Source organism: Otolemur garnettii, unplaced genomic scaffold (genome assembly GCF_000181295.1).
Source record: "Otolemur garnettii isolate 467f Iridium unplaced genomic scaffold, OtoGar3 scaffold00056, whole genome shotgun sequence".
Taxonomy (NCBI): domain Eukaryota; kingdom Metazoa; phylum Chordata; class Mammalia; order Primates; family Galagidae; genus Otolemur; species Otolemur garnettii.
This window is the reverse complement of record NW_003852451.1, coordinates 4,721,273-4,740,555: the sequence shown is the minus strand read 5'-3', so window position 1 is coordinate 4,740,555 and position 19,283 is coordinate 4,721,273. Positions and strand designations below refer to the sequence as shown.

The window sequence follows — 19,283 nt, the reverse complement described above, 5'->3', positions numbered from 1 at the left end:
AGTAAGAATGATATGAGTAGGACTATTGAGAAAAATTCAGGACAAGGGGCAGTGCCTGTGGCTCAGTGGGTAGGGTGCTAGCCCTACATACCCAGGGTGGAGGGTTCAAACCTGGTCCTGGACAAACTGCAATAAAGAAATAGCCAGGTGTTGTGGTGGGTGCCTATAGTTCTAGCTACTCAGGAGACTGAGGCAAGAGAATTGCCTAAGCCCAGGAGCTGGAGGTTACTGTGAGCTGTGTGACACCACAGCACTCTGAGGGTGATAAAGTAAGACAGAGTCTAAAATAAATTAATTAATTAAGTAAATAAAAAGAAAGAAAAATTCAGGACAAGGGAGCTCAAATACAGCGTGACAAAAGGGGGCCTCAGAGATGATGTCAGATAGCGTGTAGGGCCCCCTTCTCCTTGAAGAGACTGATACTTCTAATGTGGCACAGTGGGGACATGGCCATGAGATTTGAGTTCAAGTTTTGCGACTTTTATTTATTGACTGAAGGACTTACGACAAGCTGCTTTTGCCGTCTAAATTTTCTCCTCTGCAGGATAAGTTAATGACACTCAAGGTTATTAAATAGTAAAGAGATTATCTTTAATATTTTTAATAATTACTATTTTAGAATATGGGTGATTGATAGATTTCTTGAGTGTGGTCATTTTCAGAAAGATGTTTTCTCCAATTATAAATACTGTTTATTACGTTGTTTAAATTGTCCCTTGGTTTCAAAATGAATTGCAGTAATAATTTATAAGCATTACAAGGATTGCATATGACTGTTAAAAGTTTGTTTCTACCTCAGAGAATTTTTTCTCTTGTATTCATATTTTAGTTAAATGGTAAATAGCCTCTGTCGCAGCTGTTCCTTAATTGAGAGGAAGTGCAGCTTTCTTTTAGTCTTAGGAAAGATAAGTGTTTCATCACTAGTGGACAAGTAACGTACCCTTCCCTTGGTCATTGAAAATATTTCCTTTATCACCTATAAAACATTTTAAAACTGTTATCAAGATTGTGGAACAAATGACTTTTTAATTATGTAGTCAAATGGATATCTGTCGATAACAGGGAGAGGAATTTTAAGATTCAGTTTAATTCCATTTTTCTGAAGCGTGAGCGTACTTGACGTGATTTCTAATGAAGAAAACAAAACATGGATTCTGTGAACTTCTACTTTTTTTCTGGTGAGATTGTTACTCCTTTTTTTGGTTGATGTAGTTTAATTCAGAGGTAATCACAATAAGGTATGAAATAATAAAATGGCCACTATTTAGGAAGTACTAATTATCACATTATGTAATGTATAGAATATGTAAAAATGGCACTTTGTAGTGGTAAAAAATCATGAGTGTAACAAGTTAGGTTTTAATTAGCAAATGGTTTAGGAATTTTTTTCAGGGAAAATATAAATTTTGGTTACATAATTATAATTTATGAAGGAAGATGTTCATCCAGATATTTTTACCTACAGAATGAAAAAAATAAACACATTATCCTGTTTAGCTTGACGGTTGCCCCGGATATGCAAGGCTTTACAGTGGTATTGTTAGCTGTGCTTACATTCACTTGTGTCTCAACCATGTTGAAACCTATTCAGCGGTACTGACCATCATCATCGAAGAATGATTTTTTTTTTTAATGCTTCTAGTTTATCAACATCTTTGGATGTACTCACCATTCTTCCTGTAAGTAGGTTATATTTTAGAAGTACCTAAAGGGGTAGATGTGTAATTCAGTATCTTCAAGAGAAAGGGGAGAACGCATTAGTTAATACAATATGCTGCATTAAAGTATATGTCACATTTATGACTATTTTGCTAATCAAATTATAATGTATTATAAGAAAGACATCACTTCTTATATTTTATACCAAGTTTTAATAAAGGATTAAAAGAAAAGCCAGGGTTTATTACAGGTGTTAGATGATAGAAATATCCTGTAAGAATAGGAGAAATGTATATACAGAACCTAGAGTCACTTAGTTTTTCTAAGTAAGTAATATCCTTTTTATCTGCTGAGAAGTATCAGTGTGTGAAATACTGGAATTATTAGGAAAAGAAAGATCTATGCTCATAAAACATTGAACTTTAGACTAACCAGACTAACCAATATTAATATTTTTGGTCTCCATCAGACATAATATCATCCAAATTTTTAGCCAGGAATAATCATAGTAATGATACATGATACTACCTGGCTGGAGAGCTTATAAAAAATTGATGCTTCGGACCCATCCCTGTGATAATTGTTGGGATGTGTGTACCTATCTATTGATATATAAGCTTCAATTGAAATCAGAAGGATGATCTTTAGGGTACTAAATATGCCATATTTTGAATAGAACAGATGTTTCAGGTAAACATATTTAGACTATTAACCATGGGTTTGATTTACTTTCATTATTCTAAATGTAGCTGTAGAACTTTGAAAGGTTGAAGTCACCACCAAGAAAAGAATTATTATATCACAAGTACTTTGGGTTGGGAACCTGTATTTTTTAATCCAGAGGAATCATTAACTAATTCCTAACTTATTTTTTCCTGTGGCTTTAGTTTTAGTATATGTGCTGCCGGAGCAAGCACTGTGGCTTTAGTTTTAAGTCTTCCTCATTGAGTAAATGGGACACCCTCATGCTTGGTTATGTTAACATCATGACAGCCAAAGTTCTGCAGTGTAATAGAAGTTCCTGTTAGGTGGAAAAGCATCTTTCAAGGAAGACATGGAAGGGGTTAGAAGTAGGAATTAAATAGAACACAGTACAGCAATTAAGTGTACTGTAAGCTAGTCACAGTCTGTATTTACTATTCTTCAGTTTAATCCTGTGTCACCCTTAAACCTTTACAAAAGAGGAAATAAGATTTTAAGAAATAATTATCAGAAAGCCTTAATCATTCAACCCTGGTGTACATATACAGCACAGTGAAATTTGGTTGGACTCTTTCAATTCCAAGTAAATAGTTAACTATCTCGTAAGCTCCTCAAGATTTGTGTGTCTGTCCAGTTACCCATCATAAACCTTGTGCACTACTATGGTACTTTCAGGATAGTAGAAACTCAGTTAATATTAAATAAATACTATATGGATGAATTTTTTTTTTAATTTTTTATTTATTTATTTTTGTCCGAGGCTGGGTTTGAACCCACCACCTCCGGCATATGGGGCCAGCGCCCTACTCCCTTGAGCCACAGGCGCCGCCCCTGGATGAATTTTTTTAAGGTACAGGATACTGAAAATAAGGCTGGCGTTTGAGTCTGTCCCACTATATTATGCACCCTTGTTCATTTTGGAGGGGGGGGGTACGGAATGGGGAGAAAGACTCTTGTGTATTTCATTTCTACTTAACCAGTTCTTTTCATCTTCTCTATAGTGAGCAAATGATAATTTAGGATTTGGAGTAAACTTACCACTCTGCTTATCAGTCAGCAAATATGAATATTTAATAAGTGCTTAGCACTGTGCTGAGCTTAACAGAATAGAAAAGTTACAAATTATGTGCCTATTATCTTACCAAGGTGGCTATCCTATATACTCATTGATATATTTTCCAGAATGTTCAGTCATAACCTAAACTCATTATTCTGACATTATTGTGGTTTTGTTACTGTTTATCACCAGTGGGTTCAAGATGATGTGAGGGCAGCTATCAGTTACTATTTAGGCCTTATGAATGTTGTTAAGTATCCATAGTGGTATTAGACTAAACAGGATACTGCCGAGTAAGAATTACAATCATAGAGCTGCTCTTTATCTTCTCTCTTATTGTCCCCAAGGAAAAAGCTCCTTTTGTAGCATAAGGAGCTACATGCTGTTGCTCTCTTAGGAAATCCTAATATATAACATTAGGTTATGATGTTTTTTTTGGCTTGAGAAAATAAGGCAGACTGTTTGTGGATCCTTCAAGGTAATTCATATTGTACCTGTGGTTGGACTCTTGATTCATCTCTTTATTTTTTGTCTTTGTGTTTTATTTTCATTTCACAGAGGCAGGTGGAATATTGTCTTCTGCTCTTGCCTGATTGAGTTTTTTAAATAAGTCCTGAGTTTTTTGATACTTGATGATTTTTTCTGACTCACGTAGGAAAGTACACATGTAGAATGCACAAGAAAGCATTATACGGCTTAGGAGCTTAGTAATCATACAGCCAGTACATTTTATAGTATTTGCTATCATCAGTTTACAATCTAGAATTTAAAACATATTTCTTAAATACCTTACTCTATGCAAAATATTTTGCTGGATATTTTAAAGACGTGGTTTAAAGGACAGCAGTTTAACATGTGTTGAATAAATGCATAATGACAAAACAACTGCTGTAGGTTCAGTAATGCTTTTAAAATGAATTGGTATTACGTAAATTTTGATAGTATGGATATATGTTGAGAAAGCAGTATGTGACATTTCATTTATAGAATATAGAGCTATTATATGTACATAATAAGACAAATGAAAATATTTCAAAAGCTAATGAAAATATCATAAAAGAACTACAAGTTCAGATCTCTGCAGGGGAGAAGAGAACTGTAATGATATTAATTACATACCAAACTCTTTTATTAGGCATTTTTAAATGCCTTGTGGATAATACAGAAAAATGAAATGAAACCACCTTTCTTTCTGCGGCTTACTATTACGTATAATAGAAGATTAGAGTATAATATTAGGTATCATTTAAGAGCCATAAAATTTTCTGGAAGCAAAGGAAGGGTGGTTAGGGTGGGGAATCAATTCTGAGTAGGATAAGTTGGGAAATCATAATGGGAGAAGTAGTGTTTGAACTCATTCCTGTTTTATAAATTCCCTTTACTACTCATAATCCATTTTGTCAAGAGCTAGTGAAACTGCCGTGGCTATAGTTTTAGTTTGTTCCTGTTTCCAGGAAATTCGTAAAGATCCTCCTCCATTGTCATTTCAAATCCAACCTTTTCATGGCAGGCAGCTGAGTGCTTGGATCAGTTGAGCTGGAGCTCTCTTGTCTGAAATCACAAAGATTGCAAGTGACTCCACAAAGCTGCTTTTCCATAAAAATTATATTTAATAATAATTTCATGTCTTTATGTAATGTGTTCAATATGTTTTTGTTGACAGTGTATTTCTTAATTAACTTATTTAAAAAATACATTAGCTTAAGCTAGTACTTTTCATTCCCAAAGTACATTTCCAATTTTATTTTTCTAAATTATAACTTTACTTGTGTCACTTTATTTGTTGTCCTTTTCCTATAGTCATCTGTCACTCTTTGATTTTAGATTTCACCCTGTCCAAACCATAGTAATAGTTACATGTGAAATGCTGCTATCCAACGTTAACACGTTGAAACTCATATAGTTCTGTGCTGTAGGTACTATACTTACCACTGTTTAAAGTTCAAACATTTACCTCAGTAGTAAACAGCTAGTAAGTGGCTAGTTAGCGTAGTAAATTCTTCTGGATATTTGCAAATGAATATTCAAAATTCATATTAAAAATCACATTCTAAAACAAATAATCATTTTGTTGCGAATTTTCTGTGAGATTTACTGTCTTAAGTGGAATTCCCTCAGGAAAAGGTAGCCTTTGTGTAGTGAACCATATACTGCCACTCTGTCACCATCTTTGTAAAACCATCATTACATAATAATGACCTTCACTTGAGACAGTCAAGATCTATGGATTTTTTAAAACAATAATCTCATTTTTTTTTTTTCAGTGAAATAACTGCAGTGTTGACTATTTTGGCTTTCATATTACATTTAACCCAATAGTTTTAGTGTCTTCAAAGGTGGAAGTAAGTGTGTCATCTGAAGCCAGTTTAACTGAGTACATTGAGTACAACTGAGTTTCTGCCTATTAGTTTATCTCACTTTTAAATGAGAAATAGATAATTATAATAATAAATACCTACCTCTAAGATTGCTGATTGGGTTATTTTATAAAGTGCTGAGTAATGCCTTGTGTTATTTTTGTTGTTTAATAATGTTAGTAGCTCTGACTATTTTTGTATCTGATGCCATGCTCTAGTAAATAATGAATTTAGGGGGCACTTTCATGCTAATGAATCATGGAGAAGAGTCAGATTCCATATTTCTTGGAGCTTTTTAGGTAATATACATGGCACTGCTTATGTCAAAAGAAAAATAATAGAATGAGAGTAGTGTAGTGAACCATATATAGGCAACATTCTATCCAGGATGATCTGACTATAAATTTCATTAACAGGTGATTTTTGAAATTGAGATTTTGATGATTTGGGAAGGAAAGGAGGTTCAAGAAATGTTTTGGTTTCTTAAAATCCTCTTTCCTTGGTGTACTATTAGTGTAAATATTGCAATTTATTGATCTAAAATATCACATTATAAAAAATGACTGTTTGCTTTTTGTGTGTTTTAGAGAAACTAAATGGTCTAACCCTTGAGATAAAATACCAGTAATATGGGCATAGCTCACTGAAGCCTGGGACTTCCTGAGCTTAAGTGATACTCCCACCAGAGCCTCTAAAAGTGTTAGAGATGTGAGCCACTGCACCCAGATAATTTTTTCTATTTTTTTTTTGTAGAGACAGGGTCTTGCTGTTGCTCAGGCTGTTCTCAAATTCCTAGACTCAGTCCTCCTACTTTGGCCTCCTGAAGTGCTAGGATTACAGGCAGGAACTGCCATTCCTGGCCTCTTTGTTTTTACAGTCTTTTCTTGTGTCTGGTAGATGGTGGAGAGAGTAAGACCCAGTGTTACAAAATTTCAAGTATGAATTAGTGAAAAGATTCTATTAATATTATGAGGAAATATTTCATGCTTTCATGGCAGTAACTACTTTTATGTAGGTGGTTGTTCAGAAGAAACTCAGCCCCAAGTTTCTTTTTTTTTTTTTTTTTGAGACAGAGCCTCAAGCTGTCCCCCTGGGTAGAGTGCCGTGGCATTACAGCTCACAGCAACCTCCAACTCCTGGGCTCAAGCGAGTCTCTTGCCTCCGCCTCCCAAGTAGCTGGGACCACAGGCGCCCGCCACAACGCCCGGCTATTTTTTGGTTGCAGCCGTCATTGTTGTTTGGCGGGTCCGGGCTGGGGATTCGAACCCGCCACCTTAGGTGTACGTGGCTGACGCCTTAGCCGGTTGAGCTGTAGGCGCCGAGCCTAGCCCCAAGTTTCTAAAAAGGATTCCCCATAGGTCCTGTATTCTCTCCTTACTGTTTCTGTTTAAATATTAGCCCAGCTGGTGATCTTTAAATTTATTAGGAAATAAAATTAAAAGTCACTTGGTTATTTTTATGTATTCATGGAAAATTGAGAACATACTTAATTCAGTCTTTTCACCCTTAACTATGATACCATCAAGATATATTCAGCTTTACAACCAGCTTTGTTCCAAATTGTTTCTGCATTCTATTACCAACTCAGATCTACAGAAGTTACTTTGGTCATCATTTGGACAAATCAGTATTATTTGACTAGCACTGGGGTTCTGTAAGTTTAGTTTTGACGTAACAGTAATTAGTTAAATTAGTGGAATCAATACATGAAATTTGGAAGGATGTTATAGCTAGGAGTCTTGTCTGTGTTGTGTCTGTAGGAGATAATTACCATGCTGTTGTTAATTCAGAAATTATTTGGTATAAAACAATAAGTTCTTTGAGCAACTTGTTTCATTCTGCTTAATTTAATAAGCATTTGTTGAATGCCTGCTGCCTATAGGTGACTTCTTTCATCACCTGACTTTCTTAGGTGATGATACCAACGAAACCAGATATATAACTAACCTAACTATTAAAAAATAATTTACTTTGGAAATTATTTTTTCAATTATTAACTTGAACTTAAGTTCAAGTTAAAAGTTTTTGAGGTTGACTCTTGTGACTGAAGTCAGTGAGGGAGGGATTCAGTTATTAGATTATGAACAAGTGTCTCAATGAACATTTCGTAAACTAATTTAAGGTTCATGTACAGCTGGAGATGATTATAAAGTCTAAGCTTTAATACTTGGCTTAAAATTAATATATTCATAGTGAGTGTGTTTTTGGAACTTTGGAATTCCTTTCTAAGAAATTCTGGCTTATGAACTTTCACATTAAGAGCACAGTAGGAACAGAAGTCTTATGCTCATTTGCCTGACTACAAATGCATAATTAAAAGAGTCTATCAGTGGGCGTTGAGACAATCAGTGTATTCTAATGCTTCATGTTACAGAATTACTTTGTTGTTTAAATAGGTACTGTAATTAGAACATAATTTTAAACTTCATAGGACGGTGACTCATCAAGCAGCTTTTTAAAATCAAAAACAAAAGTAGTTTATCAGATGTTGAATTTTTTTTACTTAGTATATTTACACATGTTTACATATGTGTATGACAGCTTCAAAAATGAAATGGATGTTATTGAAAAAAATGTTTAGAACATAGATATGGTGTTAATTAGGTCTCAATAACATTGTTGGCAATGGCCATTGTATAATAAGGCTGGATTTTAGTTTCAAGAACCTTTCCTATTAGAATCTTTAACGACTGAAGAAATTTTATGTAAATTAAATGACTAGTGGTTTATCCTTTTTGTATATTTGTATCATTGAGATTTGTTAGGCAGTTCTCTCATTAGGGAAAAAGCATTTCAATAAGTCCAAGAAATGTGCTTGCCAGGTGCTTTTTTCCCAGTTGTTGATAATATTCTTGATGTGACTTATTCAGGAATTTATTTATGGAGACCAAGCACTGGGCATAAATTTCAGAGATAGGACTAATATGCCAAAAGGCAAAACCAAATGTACCAAATAATCTTGGTAATCTATGTTTTTATCTGTATCCAAAATCTCTACTAGCTCTAAAACCCTGTGAGGACAAGACATACTTAGAATTTTACGTGAAAATATTTAAAAGTAATTAAAATGAAAGGTAAAGTGAAAGGAATTCTAAAGATTCACTTTAAGTAATTAAAGTGAAAGGAATTCTAAAGATTGAAAAATTCCGTGTTCTAATGCTCTTTTAGGACAATTTGCTTAATTTCGGGGCTCTCATATAGATGTATCTTGTGCAAGAATTAGGTGCTTGAAAGCTAAGCTCTAAAGTTGCTGTGCCAGGGTACAGTACAGGACTTTCTGTCTGCCTGGCATGGGCAATCCATGTCTGCTTCAGCCTCCATATTAACATTTTGGTAAGAATCATAGTCCAAGACTGATATAATTTATGGAGGAATATTGAATGATTATGTTTATACTGCTTAGCATTGTACTTGGCAAGCAGGACGTGTTTAATAAAAGGTTAGTTGCCATTATCATCATTGCATGTTTAAGTTAATCATTGTCACCTAAGGCTAACCGTTATTGAAGTTTATTTCTCTATAGGGTAGTTTTCAGGAAGGTAGACCATATTTCTGCATCCTAAAATACAGTTAGATAGAATGAACTATTCGATAGCAGAAAAAAATGATCAGGTATGAAAGGATTATAAAGTTATTTAATATGCTATTAAACTTTAATTTACAATATAAATAAAAACTTCCATTTTCTCGACTGCTTTTACTTTACCCTACCTTAAATCAACATCCAAAGACCAATAATTTAGAGCTTTAAATGTGTGTTTATACATAATAGTACTTAATATAGATATTAATTCATGTAAATGTAATTTGTCTTTGTTATCAGTTTGCTGTTATGTTGAGATAGAATACTAGTCTTACCGTTTTAAGAAGATTTTTGACCCTTACTAGTCCCTGTTCTTTTGATACAGTCAAACAAGATAGCATTGAGGTTTTAGTCTAAAACAGTGGTTCTCAGCCTTCCTAATGCTGTGGCCCTTTAATACAGTTCCTATGGGTCATGACCCACAAGTTGACAGCTGCTGGTCTAAAAGAAAATCACAGTCTTTGGTAGGATACAGAAATCAGACCTGATTATCATTATTGTAGAAATGTGGGAGAATTGACTAGAAGTATGATAATAAGAGTAAAAGATAGGAGTAAAAATGGTCAAATCTGCCTGGCTCCTTAGGAAGTCATTAAGAAATAGGCCCAGAAACCAAGATGCATGAGCAAGGGAGAATATAGGAACGTTATGTGAAGAGAGACACAGTAACCTGTCAGCATAGCAGAGCACTGTGGGAACATTGCAGCATATAATACACAATCTGATACTTGATGCTCTTCAATAATAAAAGTACAAGTAAATATTTGTTTAGTGACAGAGCATGTAAAATCTCAAAAGTATAAAAATCAATGAGATACATTCTAATCTTTGTCTGGAAGCAAATTTCTAATAGCTAGAGCAAAACAGTGCTCAGGTAAACTACAAGTTACTATATTTATAGTAAAAGGAGGAATAAAAGTAAATGTTAAAAAAGGGAAAGAACACAGTAGTGCCAAAGAAGATGAAATATTTGGTGGTTTACCTGACAAAGGATATGAAGGATCTCTATAAAGAGAACTATGAAACTCTAAGAAAAGAAATAGCTAAAGATGTTAACAAATGGAAAAACATACCATGCTCATGGCTGGGAAGAATCAAATTGTTGCAATGTCCATACTACCCAAAACAATATACAATTTTAATGCAATCCCTATTAAAGTCCCCTGTCACACTTTAAAGATCTCGAAAAAATAATACTTTGTTTTAAATGGAATCAGAAAAAAACCTCCAATAGCCAAGATATTACTCAGAAATAAAAACAAAGCGGAAGGAATCACACTACCAGACCTCAGACTATACTATAAATCGATACTGATCAAAACAGCATGGTACTGGCACAAAAACAGAGGTAGATGTATGGAACAGAATAGAGAACCAAGAGATGAATCCAGCTACCTACCGTTACCTGATCTTTGACAAGGCAATTAAAAACATTGAGTGGGGAAAAGGTTCCCCATTTAACAAATGGTGCTGGGCAAACTGGCTGGCGACCTGTAAAAAGACTGAAACTGGACCCACACCTTTCACCATTAACTAAGATAGACTCTCACTAGATTAAAGATTTAAACTTTAAGATATGAAACCATAAAAATACTAGAAGAAAGTGTAGGGAAAACACTTGAAGAAATAGGCCTGGGTGAAAATTTTATGAGGAGGACCCCTCGGGCAATTGAAGCAACATCAAAAAATACACTATTGGGACCTGATCAAACTAAAAAGCTTCTGCACAGCCAAGTCCCAGTAAGAAAAGCAAGGAGACAGCCCTCAGAATGGGAGAAGATATTTGCAGGTTATGTCTCCAACAGACGTTTAATAACCAGAATCCACAGTGAACTCAAATGTATTAGCAAGAAAAGAACAAGTGATGCCATCTCAGGTTGGGCATCCTTAATCATCAGAGAAATGCAAATCTATCATCTAACACCAGTAAGATTAGCCCATATCACAAAATCTCAAAATCACAGATGCTGGCGTGGGTATGGAGAAAAGGGAACACTTCTTACACTGGTGGTGGGAATGCAAACTAATACGTTCCTTTTGGAAAGATGTTTGGAGAAACATTTAGAGAACTAAAAATAGACCTGCCATTTGATCCTATAATTCCTCTACCAGATATATATCCACAAGACCAAAAATCACACTACAACAAAGATATTTGTACCAGAATGTTTATTGCAGCCCAATTCATAATTGCTAAGTCATGGAAGAAGCCCAAGTGCCCATCAGCCCATGAATGGATCAGTAAATGGTTGTGTATGTATACTGTGGAATATTATGCAGTCTTAAAGAAAGAAACTTTACCTTCATGTTTACATGGATCGAGCTGGAACATATTCTTCTTAGCAAAGTGTCTCAAGAATGGAAGAAAAAGCATCCAATGTACTCAGCCCTACTATGAACCTAATTTATAGCTTTCGTATGAAAGCTATAACCCAATTATAGTCCAAGAATATGGGGAAAAGAGGAGGGGGTGGGGGGCAGGTGGGTGGAGGGAGGGTGTTCAGTGGGACCATACCTATGGTTCATCTTACAAGGGTACGTATGAATCTTTCTAAATGTAGAATATAAATGTCTTAGCACAATAACTAAGAGGATACCATGAAGGCTATGTTAACCAGTTTGATGAAAATATTTCAAATTGTATATAAAACGCTGTACCCCATGACTGCATTCATGTACACAGCTATGATTTAATAAAAAAAATAAAATAAAAAGCTTTTGACTCCCAAAAAAGAGGGGGGAAGAAGAGGCATTCTGGATGCAGGTGATAGGTATGTTGCATAAAGTTGTGGATATCAAAATCTCATGTTTGGGGACTGGGCCAGTTTATTTATAACATGGATTAAATGCGAGCCTGTTCTGAGAAGGTGAACAGGAATGGCACTTAAGTTAGTATGGATTGAAATGAATGGGTGAATGTGCATCTGACCAGTATCTATTAAGACACAAGTGAGCTGTAACTGCATTTAGGATCCGTAATAGCTGGGACACATGCTGGGCAGGGTTGGAGGCGGAAGGGAGGAGGTAATGAGTTCCATTCTGGACATGTTGAGAGGGCTTTAGAGACTGAAGTACAAATGTCAAGTTGGTTTTGGAGGTTGGGCAGAACTGTACTAGAAAATAGATATTTGGGCTCGGCGCCTGTGGCTCAAGTGGCTAAGGCGCCAGCCACATACACCTAAGGTGGTGGGTTCAAATCCAGCCTGGGCCCGCCAAAACAACAATGACGGCTGCAACCAAAAAATGGCCGGGCGTTGTGGCGGGCGCCTGTGGTCCCAGCTACTTGGGAGGCTGAGGCAGGAGACTCGCTTGAGCCCAGGAGTTAGAGGTTGCTGTGAGCTGTGATGCCATGGCACTCTACCCAGGGGGATTGCTTGAGGCTCTGTCTCAAAAAAAAAAAAAAAAAAGAAAGAAAAGAAAATCGATATTTGAAGATATGTTTATGAAAAGAAAACAAAACAACCATGTTTTCCTATATTGCCAAAGATTCACATACTATGTGATACTTGAAATAATATGAAACATACTGTGAAATAATATTATTGCTTTAGGTGACTATACAGCAGACATTCTAGTGTTAGTATTAATGAGCTGCTCTTCCCACATCACGGTATCTCAGGTATTTACCCGTGAAATATTATTTGAAATGTAAATGTGAAAAGAAACTAATGCCCTTCTAGGCTGCAGTTTCTGATAAGTAAACCAGTTTTGGTTTATGTTCATTTTGTCATCTCCTGTCTGCTTCATACTAACCTTTTTATTTGTCCTGATTTATTTATTGAAATGAGAAATGTGAGGGAGTAGTTTCTTAATGTGGATATTTTGAGCTTAGAAGTAAACATCCTATCATTGTATACATTTCTTACTTACTTAACAAAGAAGACCCTCATGGACACATTTTATTTCCTTCTTTTATAATATCCATCAATCCCAGAATGCCTTTGTATGTTTAAGAAACAGAATGAGATCACAGGGAGAAATTATGTATGTATTAAATAATTACTAGGTTCCAAACACACTGTTGAAGGAACTAACTTTTCTTGAGCTAAAATAGACTACAGTAGGATCAATGTGTCTTCTGGGTAGAATGACCTTAAAAAAATGTTTTAGCATGAATTTGGATATGTACACAGATGAGAGGTTTTATAAGGCCTGACGTGAAAAACAGAAGTCTCTCCTCTCCTCTTCCCTTTCCCCTCCCCTCCTCCTCTGCTTTCTAGATAGTGAATTTTTTTATTGCTTTCCATTTTCTTATATAAGTTTGTACATTTTAAACTCTATACAGTGTTTTAGAACAATTTTAGGAGCCAAGTAAAAAAAATACATGATTCCATTAATGTCCTCATCTTTGAAAGTTTTTGTTGTTTCAACTGTTTCTGAAGCTATAGGCTCAAATGGCTTTTTTGAAGCAAGCGTTAGGTGTAACATTCTTGTATTTTCAACTGTCATTGAAGTTGTTGAATTAAGAGTATACATTTGCCAAAAATGTTTTATAGCTCAATTATTTATTACTTCAGTAAAGCAGATGGCAAATTATACTCCACCTTTATTATTTCTATCATGCAAAAATCTGGGTTTTTTCTTTACCATATGTAAAAGTTTCTATGGCAAGTCATGATTTTACTATGTTTCTAGCTTGGATTATTAACTGTATGCTTATCTCTCACACACACACACATAGCTTTTAAACTCTTTGTCCACTGATTATAACATCTGTGTCAGTTCTAGATTGGTTTTGATTATTGATTTTTTTTTCATCTCATATGTATTGTATTTTCTTGCTACTTTGCATGACTGGTAATTTCTAATTGGATGCCAAAGAGTCTAAATTTTGGCTTGTCGGATGGCTATTTTTATATTCCTGTAAATGTCCTTGAGCTTTGTTCTGGGATACAGTTATGGTAGTTGGAAACAATTGATGCTTTTAGGTCATGCTTTTAAAATTTATTTAGGCTGTACCAGAACAGTGATCAGATGAGGCTTAATTATTTCCCACTATTGAGCAAGATCCTCTGTATACTTCACTCACTGTCATCATGAAGCCTTTCCCTGTCTCTTTGTGAGAACCTGGTGCTTGGATCTTGAATCCTTTTGGGTGGCACCTTCTTTGGCCTCTGGAATTTCTTCCTAGTCCTGTACTCAAGTATTCAGCTGAGCCCTTTGCAGTTTTGTGTGCAGGCCGGTACTCCTCTTTTGTGAGCTGTAGCTGCTTTAGTTTGCCTGGACTCCCATCCGGGAATGGATCTGGAGACTCTCAAGCCCATAAGCTGGGACAGTGGTAGGGTCACCTCATTTTTTTGCATCATTGTTCTTAATTATCTGATGTCGGTGACTTAAAACTGTTGCTTCATGTGCTTTACATGTTCCCTGATTGTTTCAGAAGGGAGAGCTAATCTGATTCTTGGAACTTTTATCTTGGCTGGAAGCAAAACTCCTTGCATATATGGGTTTAGATAAACAGTACACTTTTAGCTCCACCAAATAATACCCATAACTTTTGTCAGAGAAAATAAAAAATATGCATTATGGTGGAAATAATTGTTAGCATTCTTCAATATAAAAATTAAAATCTGGATTTTAAAACTGCTTTTTCTTGCCATGGTGGAGGTATTTATATACATTTTATACCCTTTGCTGTATGGATACCCCATAGGTTCTCAGTTTCCTGATTCATTGACTCTTTAGTTTCTCAAGTTTTAATATTATACTCTAGGCTAAAAGAAATATCTCAGTTCCCTTTATTAGATATTTATTTCTAAAATAATTAGCATTTGATATAAATTTTGATATGTTTATATCAAATACTATTGTTTTAGAAATATCAAATAGAAACAAATTTTATTTGTGTTGTAAATAACCACATTATTTATTAAAAGGATTGTGGTTTGGGGGAATGTTGTTCAAATCTCAAACCTGGAAATCAGTTTACATGTCATCACCTTCCTTTCTTGTATTGCATTGATTTTTGCAGGATTTAACTTTTTATTGTGGCAACTGATGAACATTTCACTTTGTAAAGATGTGACATCACCAAAAGGAATGTGGTCTGATCTAACATTGAGACGGTCAGATATTTTGATCTAGTAGTTTATTTGGTATCTGACAGGTGTTATTGCTGTGTTCCCCTTGAAAATTCAGACATGCCCAGTACCCTGTGGGGCACTGTGCTGACTTTTGAGTTCACTCTTTGGAAACGTAAAGATAGCCCAACATAAGGCTCTGCTTTGCGTCATTTTTTTCATATCCCCTTATAGCATGTGGATGTGTTTTGATTCTAAAGATACTAACAAAATATAAAGCAGAGGTATTTGCTTTACTGTTTGAATTTATTTTTATCCCTGTTAGCTAAGTTCAAACTTGTAAGTTATAGTAGAAAGCTGTTGTATTATACTAGCTTTATTTTGTCTTATTAGATGCCTTTAAGATAAAAATCCAACTGCACGTACTGTTCATTGTTTGTCTGTGGTACGTTCCTCTGAGCCGGGTGCATTTGTGTATACATTTGTATGTTACTTACTTAGAAATTTATATTAAATTTTAGGATAATTTAAAATTATAAATTATTAATGTTTATATATTACCTCTACAACTTAAAACAAGGAGCAACTCTGACATTAGGAAATTATATCACAGGTGAAGGAGAAGTGTGGCTAACTACTTCTGAACATCCGTGTAGCTTGACAAGGTTTTCTTTTTTTTTTTTTGGCCATGGCTGGGTTTGAACCCACCACCTCCGGCATATGGGGCCGGCGCACTACTCCTTTGAGCCACAGGCACTGCCTGACAAGGTTTTCTATATGGGGATATTTTTTACTAGCTGATTAGAAGACATCAAGAAAATTAAACTTAGGTATTCTCTGTGAAACTATTATTTATGATCTGATAGAAATAAAGAGTGGCCTAATCGTTTATCTTTTTAAAGCATTGTCAGAAATAGTTGAAACTATTCTTGCATTGATTTCTTTTTGTGATTATGATGAAATGTTTTCATAATTACCATATGAAATACTTAAATACCTCTTTTCCTACATGATGTCTATTTGCAAAATACTTTATCAAATGTTGAATACAACTAGTATTTTTTAAAACAGTTGTAATGAAGTGGAAAACTCACTGAATTTGACAGTGAAACCTTTGATTCAGCTCCTAAATTGATAGTTTGTCAGCTGTGTGACCAGAGAAGTGGCTAGCTTAACCTTGATGACCTTCTTTTTACTCTTAGATCAAGTATGGAAGTAATAGTGTATTTCTCCACATTACTTTGTTACAATTTAAGGATGATACCATGTGTACCTAGGACCACTCCGGAGGTTTGTGATTGTCAAGTGTTACCACTTTATCCTTAGAATCGGGTTCCATGTCTGGTGGTGGGTAAGGAGATAGTTAAACTGGCTTTTGACACAGTCAAGCTTTCATTTTCCTTCATAGCCAGGAAAATAATACAGAAGGTTTATAATGTCATCATAGCAAAATAATTTAAACATAGCTGAAATGATTGATAACAGGTTAATTTTATAAAAGATACATTCTCTCTTTAAAGAGAAAAATTTATAGTAGTGTACTTTATAAATTTTTTAGGAGGAGCAAAACAGAGGCAAGCCAAATTGGGAGCATCTAAATGAAGATTTACACGTACTCATCACTGTGGAAGATGCTCAGAACAGAGCAGAAATCAAACTGAAGAGAGCAGTCGAAGAAGTGAAGAAATTATTGGTACCTGCAGTAAGTAATAATTTCTAAAGCTAGATTTGGGCCTCACTCCCCCTTTTCAGTTTTTAAATTATTTTTTAATGTTTTATGTTAATAAAGATTCACTAGAAATTTCATTTGATCATAAAATATAAAAATAATTTATAACTTGTTAAAGGTAGTGTAGTGTACAAACGTAGACACTGCTAAAATACTTAACTGGGAAAGCTTCTTTCCTTCTGTGAAGGAAACGTTGTAGGGAGGAGCCAGCTCGATTTAATGACCTACTTTCCAAAAGTAATATTCAACTTTTGGATCACCATCAGTAGGGTGATAAAAGCTTTTAAAGTATTTTTGGAGGAGGAATTTCTCATTGTAAGCAAGTAATGAGTATAAAGTTCATATTTAGAAGTCTTAGGTAAGACATTTAAAGTAGTTTCAGAGAGCGACATAAGAAATTAGGTAGATACCTTTGTGTTCTCATCCTCCCTCCTGTGCTCTTTTTCCTCCTGTCTCCTCCTCTGTCTTGGGTTCCTCCTCATTGTTAAATAACTTTAGAAATGGTGATTGAATTATTGCCAGATCATTATCTTTTTTAACAGGAAATGAAAAATAAATTGTGGGTTTCCTAAATCATTTTTTGAAATTTTTTTTCTTATGTTAGTCATTATATATGGAAATGTAGAGCCTAAATTGCTGTTGAAAAAACTAGGAATACTGTTAGCATCATGTCCAATGAAAATGTATTGGCATTTACATAAAATGAGTATAGCATCTGCTGTTTCTATTTCCCCAGTTGTCTATTCTTTATTACCCTGAAGGACTATTCTGCAAATAAACCTACAAGTCATTTTCCATTAATTTCACAGAATTACTTCCTTTAAAGAAAAGAATTTCATGTAAATCTGTTGATCTTATAAAGGATATAAATAAGCAAGTTAACTATAAACTAAAACCTATATTTGTATACTATCAAACCATCTGATCTTTCTCATTTTCCTTAATAATTGTGTGATATTTTACAGCTATATAGATAGGGGAATTTCTCTAAAAATACCAGGGTATTAGTCACATGATCAGATAAAATTTATTTAACATTAGACTTCCATTGAGAACTATATCCGAAAAGATTCAGCTCATTCTATTTTAAGCGAATGAGTTCACCTAGGATAGGAAATCATTCTGTAATAATGAAAACTTTATCAACTAATTAGATAATTCAGATCATTCGGTAAACTACTTTATTTCTAAAAGCTGTTAACCTGGGAAGAGCATTCAGTTAGAAGCTGTGTTAGTAACTACCTATATGTCTCTCAGAAAGTTAATTCTAATTTATCTGTTTTTTCATTTATAAAATAAGAGATTTGGAGTAAACCATCTCTTGAGGACTTTTTTATTTTAAAGAATGTTGTTTTTTGGATATGAAGGAAAACCTATCTCCTGTGGAAATATTTTTAGGATGTTATTAAACAAATAACAATTTTAAATTGTGCTCTTTGAAATTACTTATCTTCAAGCAATAAAATTTAGAATTATAAATCATAGGATAAAAATTTTTTAAGGTACAGGTTTTATACCTGCAAGGTTGAACCTGCAGTAATTTCTTATTCTTAATTGTTTTATTGAATATTTATTAAAATATGGATGCTATGTCAAGGAATTGGTTCTAATTAAACTGAACATTATACATTTATGATGATGGTGCCAAGATAAACAGAGCTTTAAGCAGAATGGAAGCTTTATTGTACTTGAGGTCTCCATCATTATCCATTTCTGTCTTTGTAATAATTTCTAGGCTTAAGCAGAAGAAACATAGTATTTGATTTGGACATTTATGCAAAATCTTATTTACCAACATGAAAAACATGAGTAAACTTTTTTCAGTTAAAAACAGATGATCAAAATGTAACATGCTGCATCATGGACATTTCATGCACCTTCTCCAGTGTCACCTCGTAAGGCTGCTTTTCTGGTACTCAAATTGCCAGTACTACAAATCCTCTTTATAGTGGTTCTGGGATATCTCTTTTATTCTGGGAGCATCTGTGTTCTTCAGAGTAATCCAACTACTTTATCTTCAATCAGATACTTTTGCTTTCTCCCAGGTATGAAAGTAAGCATTATTCAAATTCTAGATTGTAGGATGGTTGGTCACAGAGAGAAAGGCTTACTCTTGCTACCCATGGGCCATTTTTCTTATTTTGACTAAACGTTAATTCATTACACATTGTGTCTT

The 19,283-nt window shown here is 34.5% G+C and overlaps 1 protein-coding gene across 6 annotated transcripts in view; it reads left to right on the top strand.

The window, feature by feature from the left end:
* QKI (QKI, KH domain containing RNA binding) overlaps positions 1-19,283 on the top strand; it is a 153,216-nt gene that overhangs the window by 96,186 nt on the left and 37,747 nt on the right. For all 6 annotated transcript variants that reach the window (XR_002774024.1, XM_023514650.1, XM_003792381.3 and 3 more), the window contains exon 4: positions 16,937-17,080. Coding sequence is in view for 5 of the 6 variants with exons in the window: in XM_023514650.1 (XP_023370418.1) it covers positions 16,937-17,080 (144 nt within the window). In the remaining variant the exon portion in view is untranslated. The remainder of the gene's footprint in view (positions 1-16,936; positions 17,081-19,283) is intronic.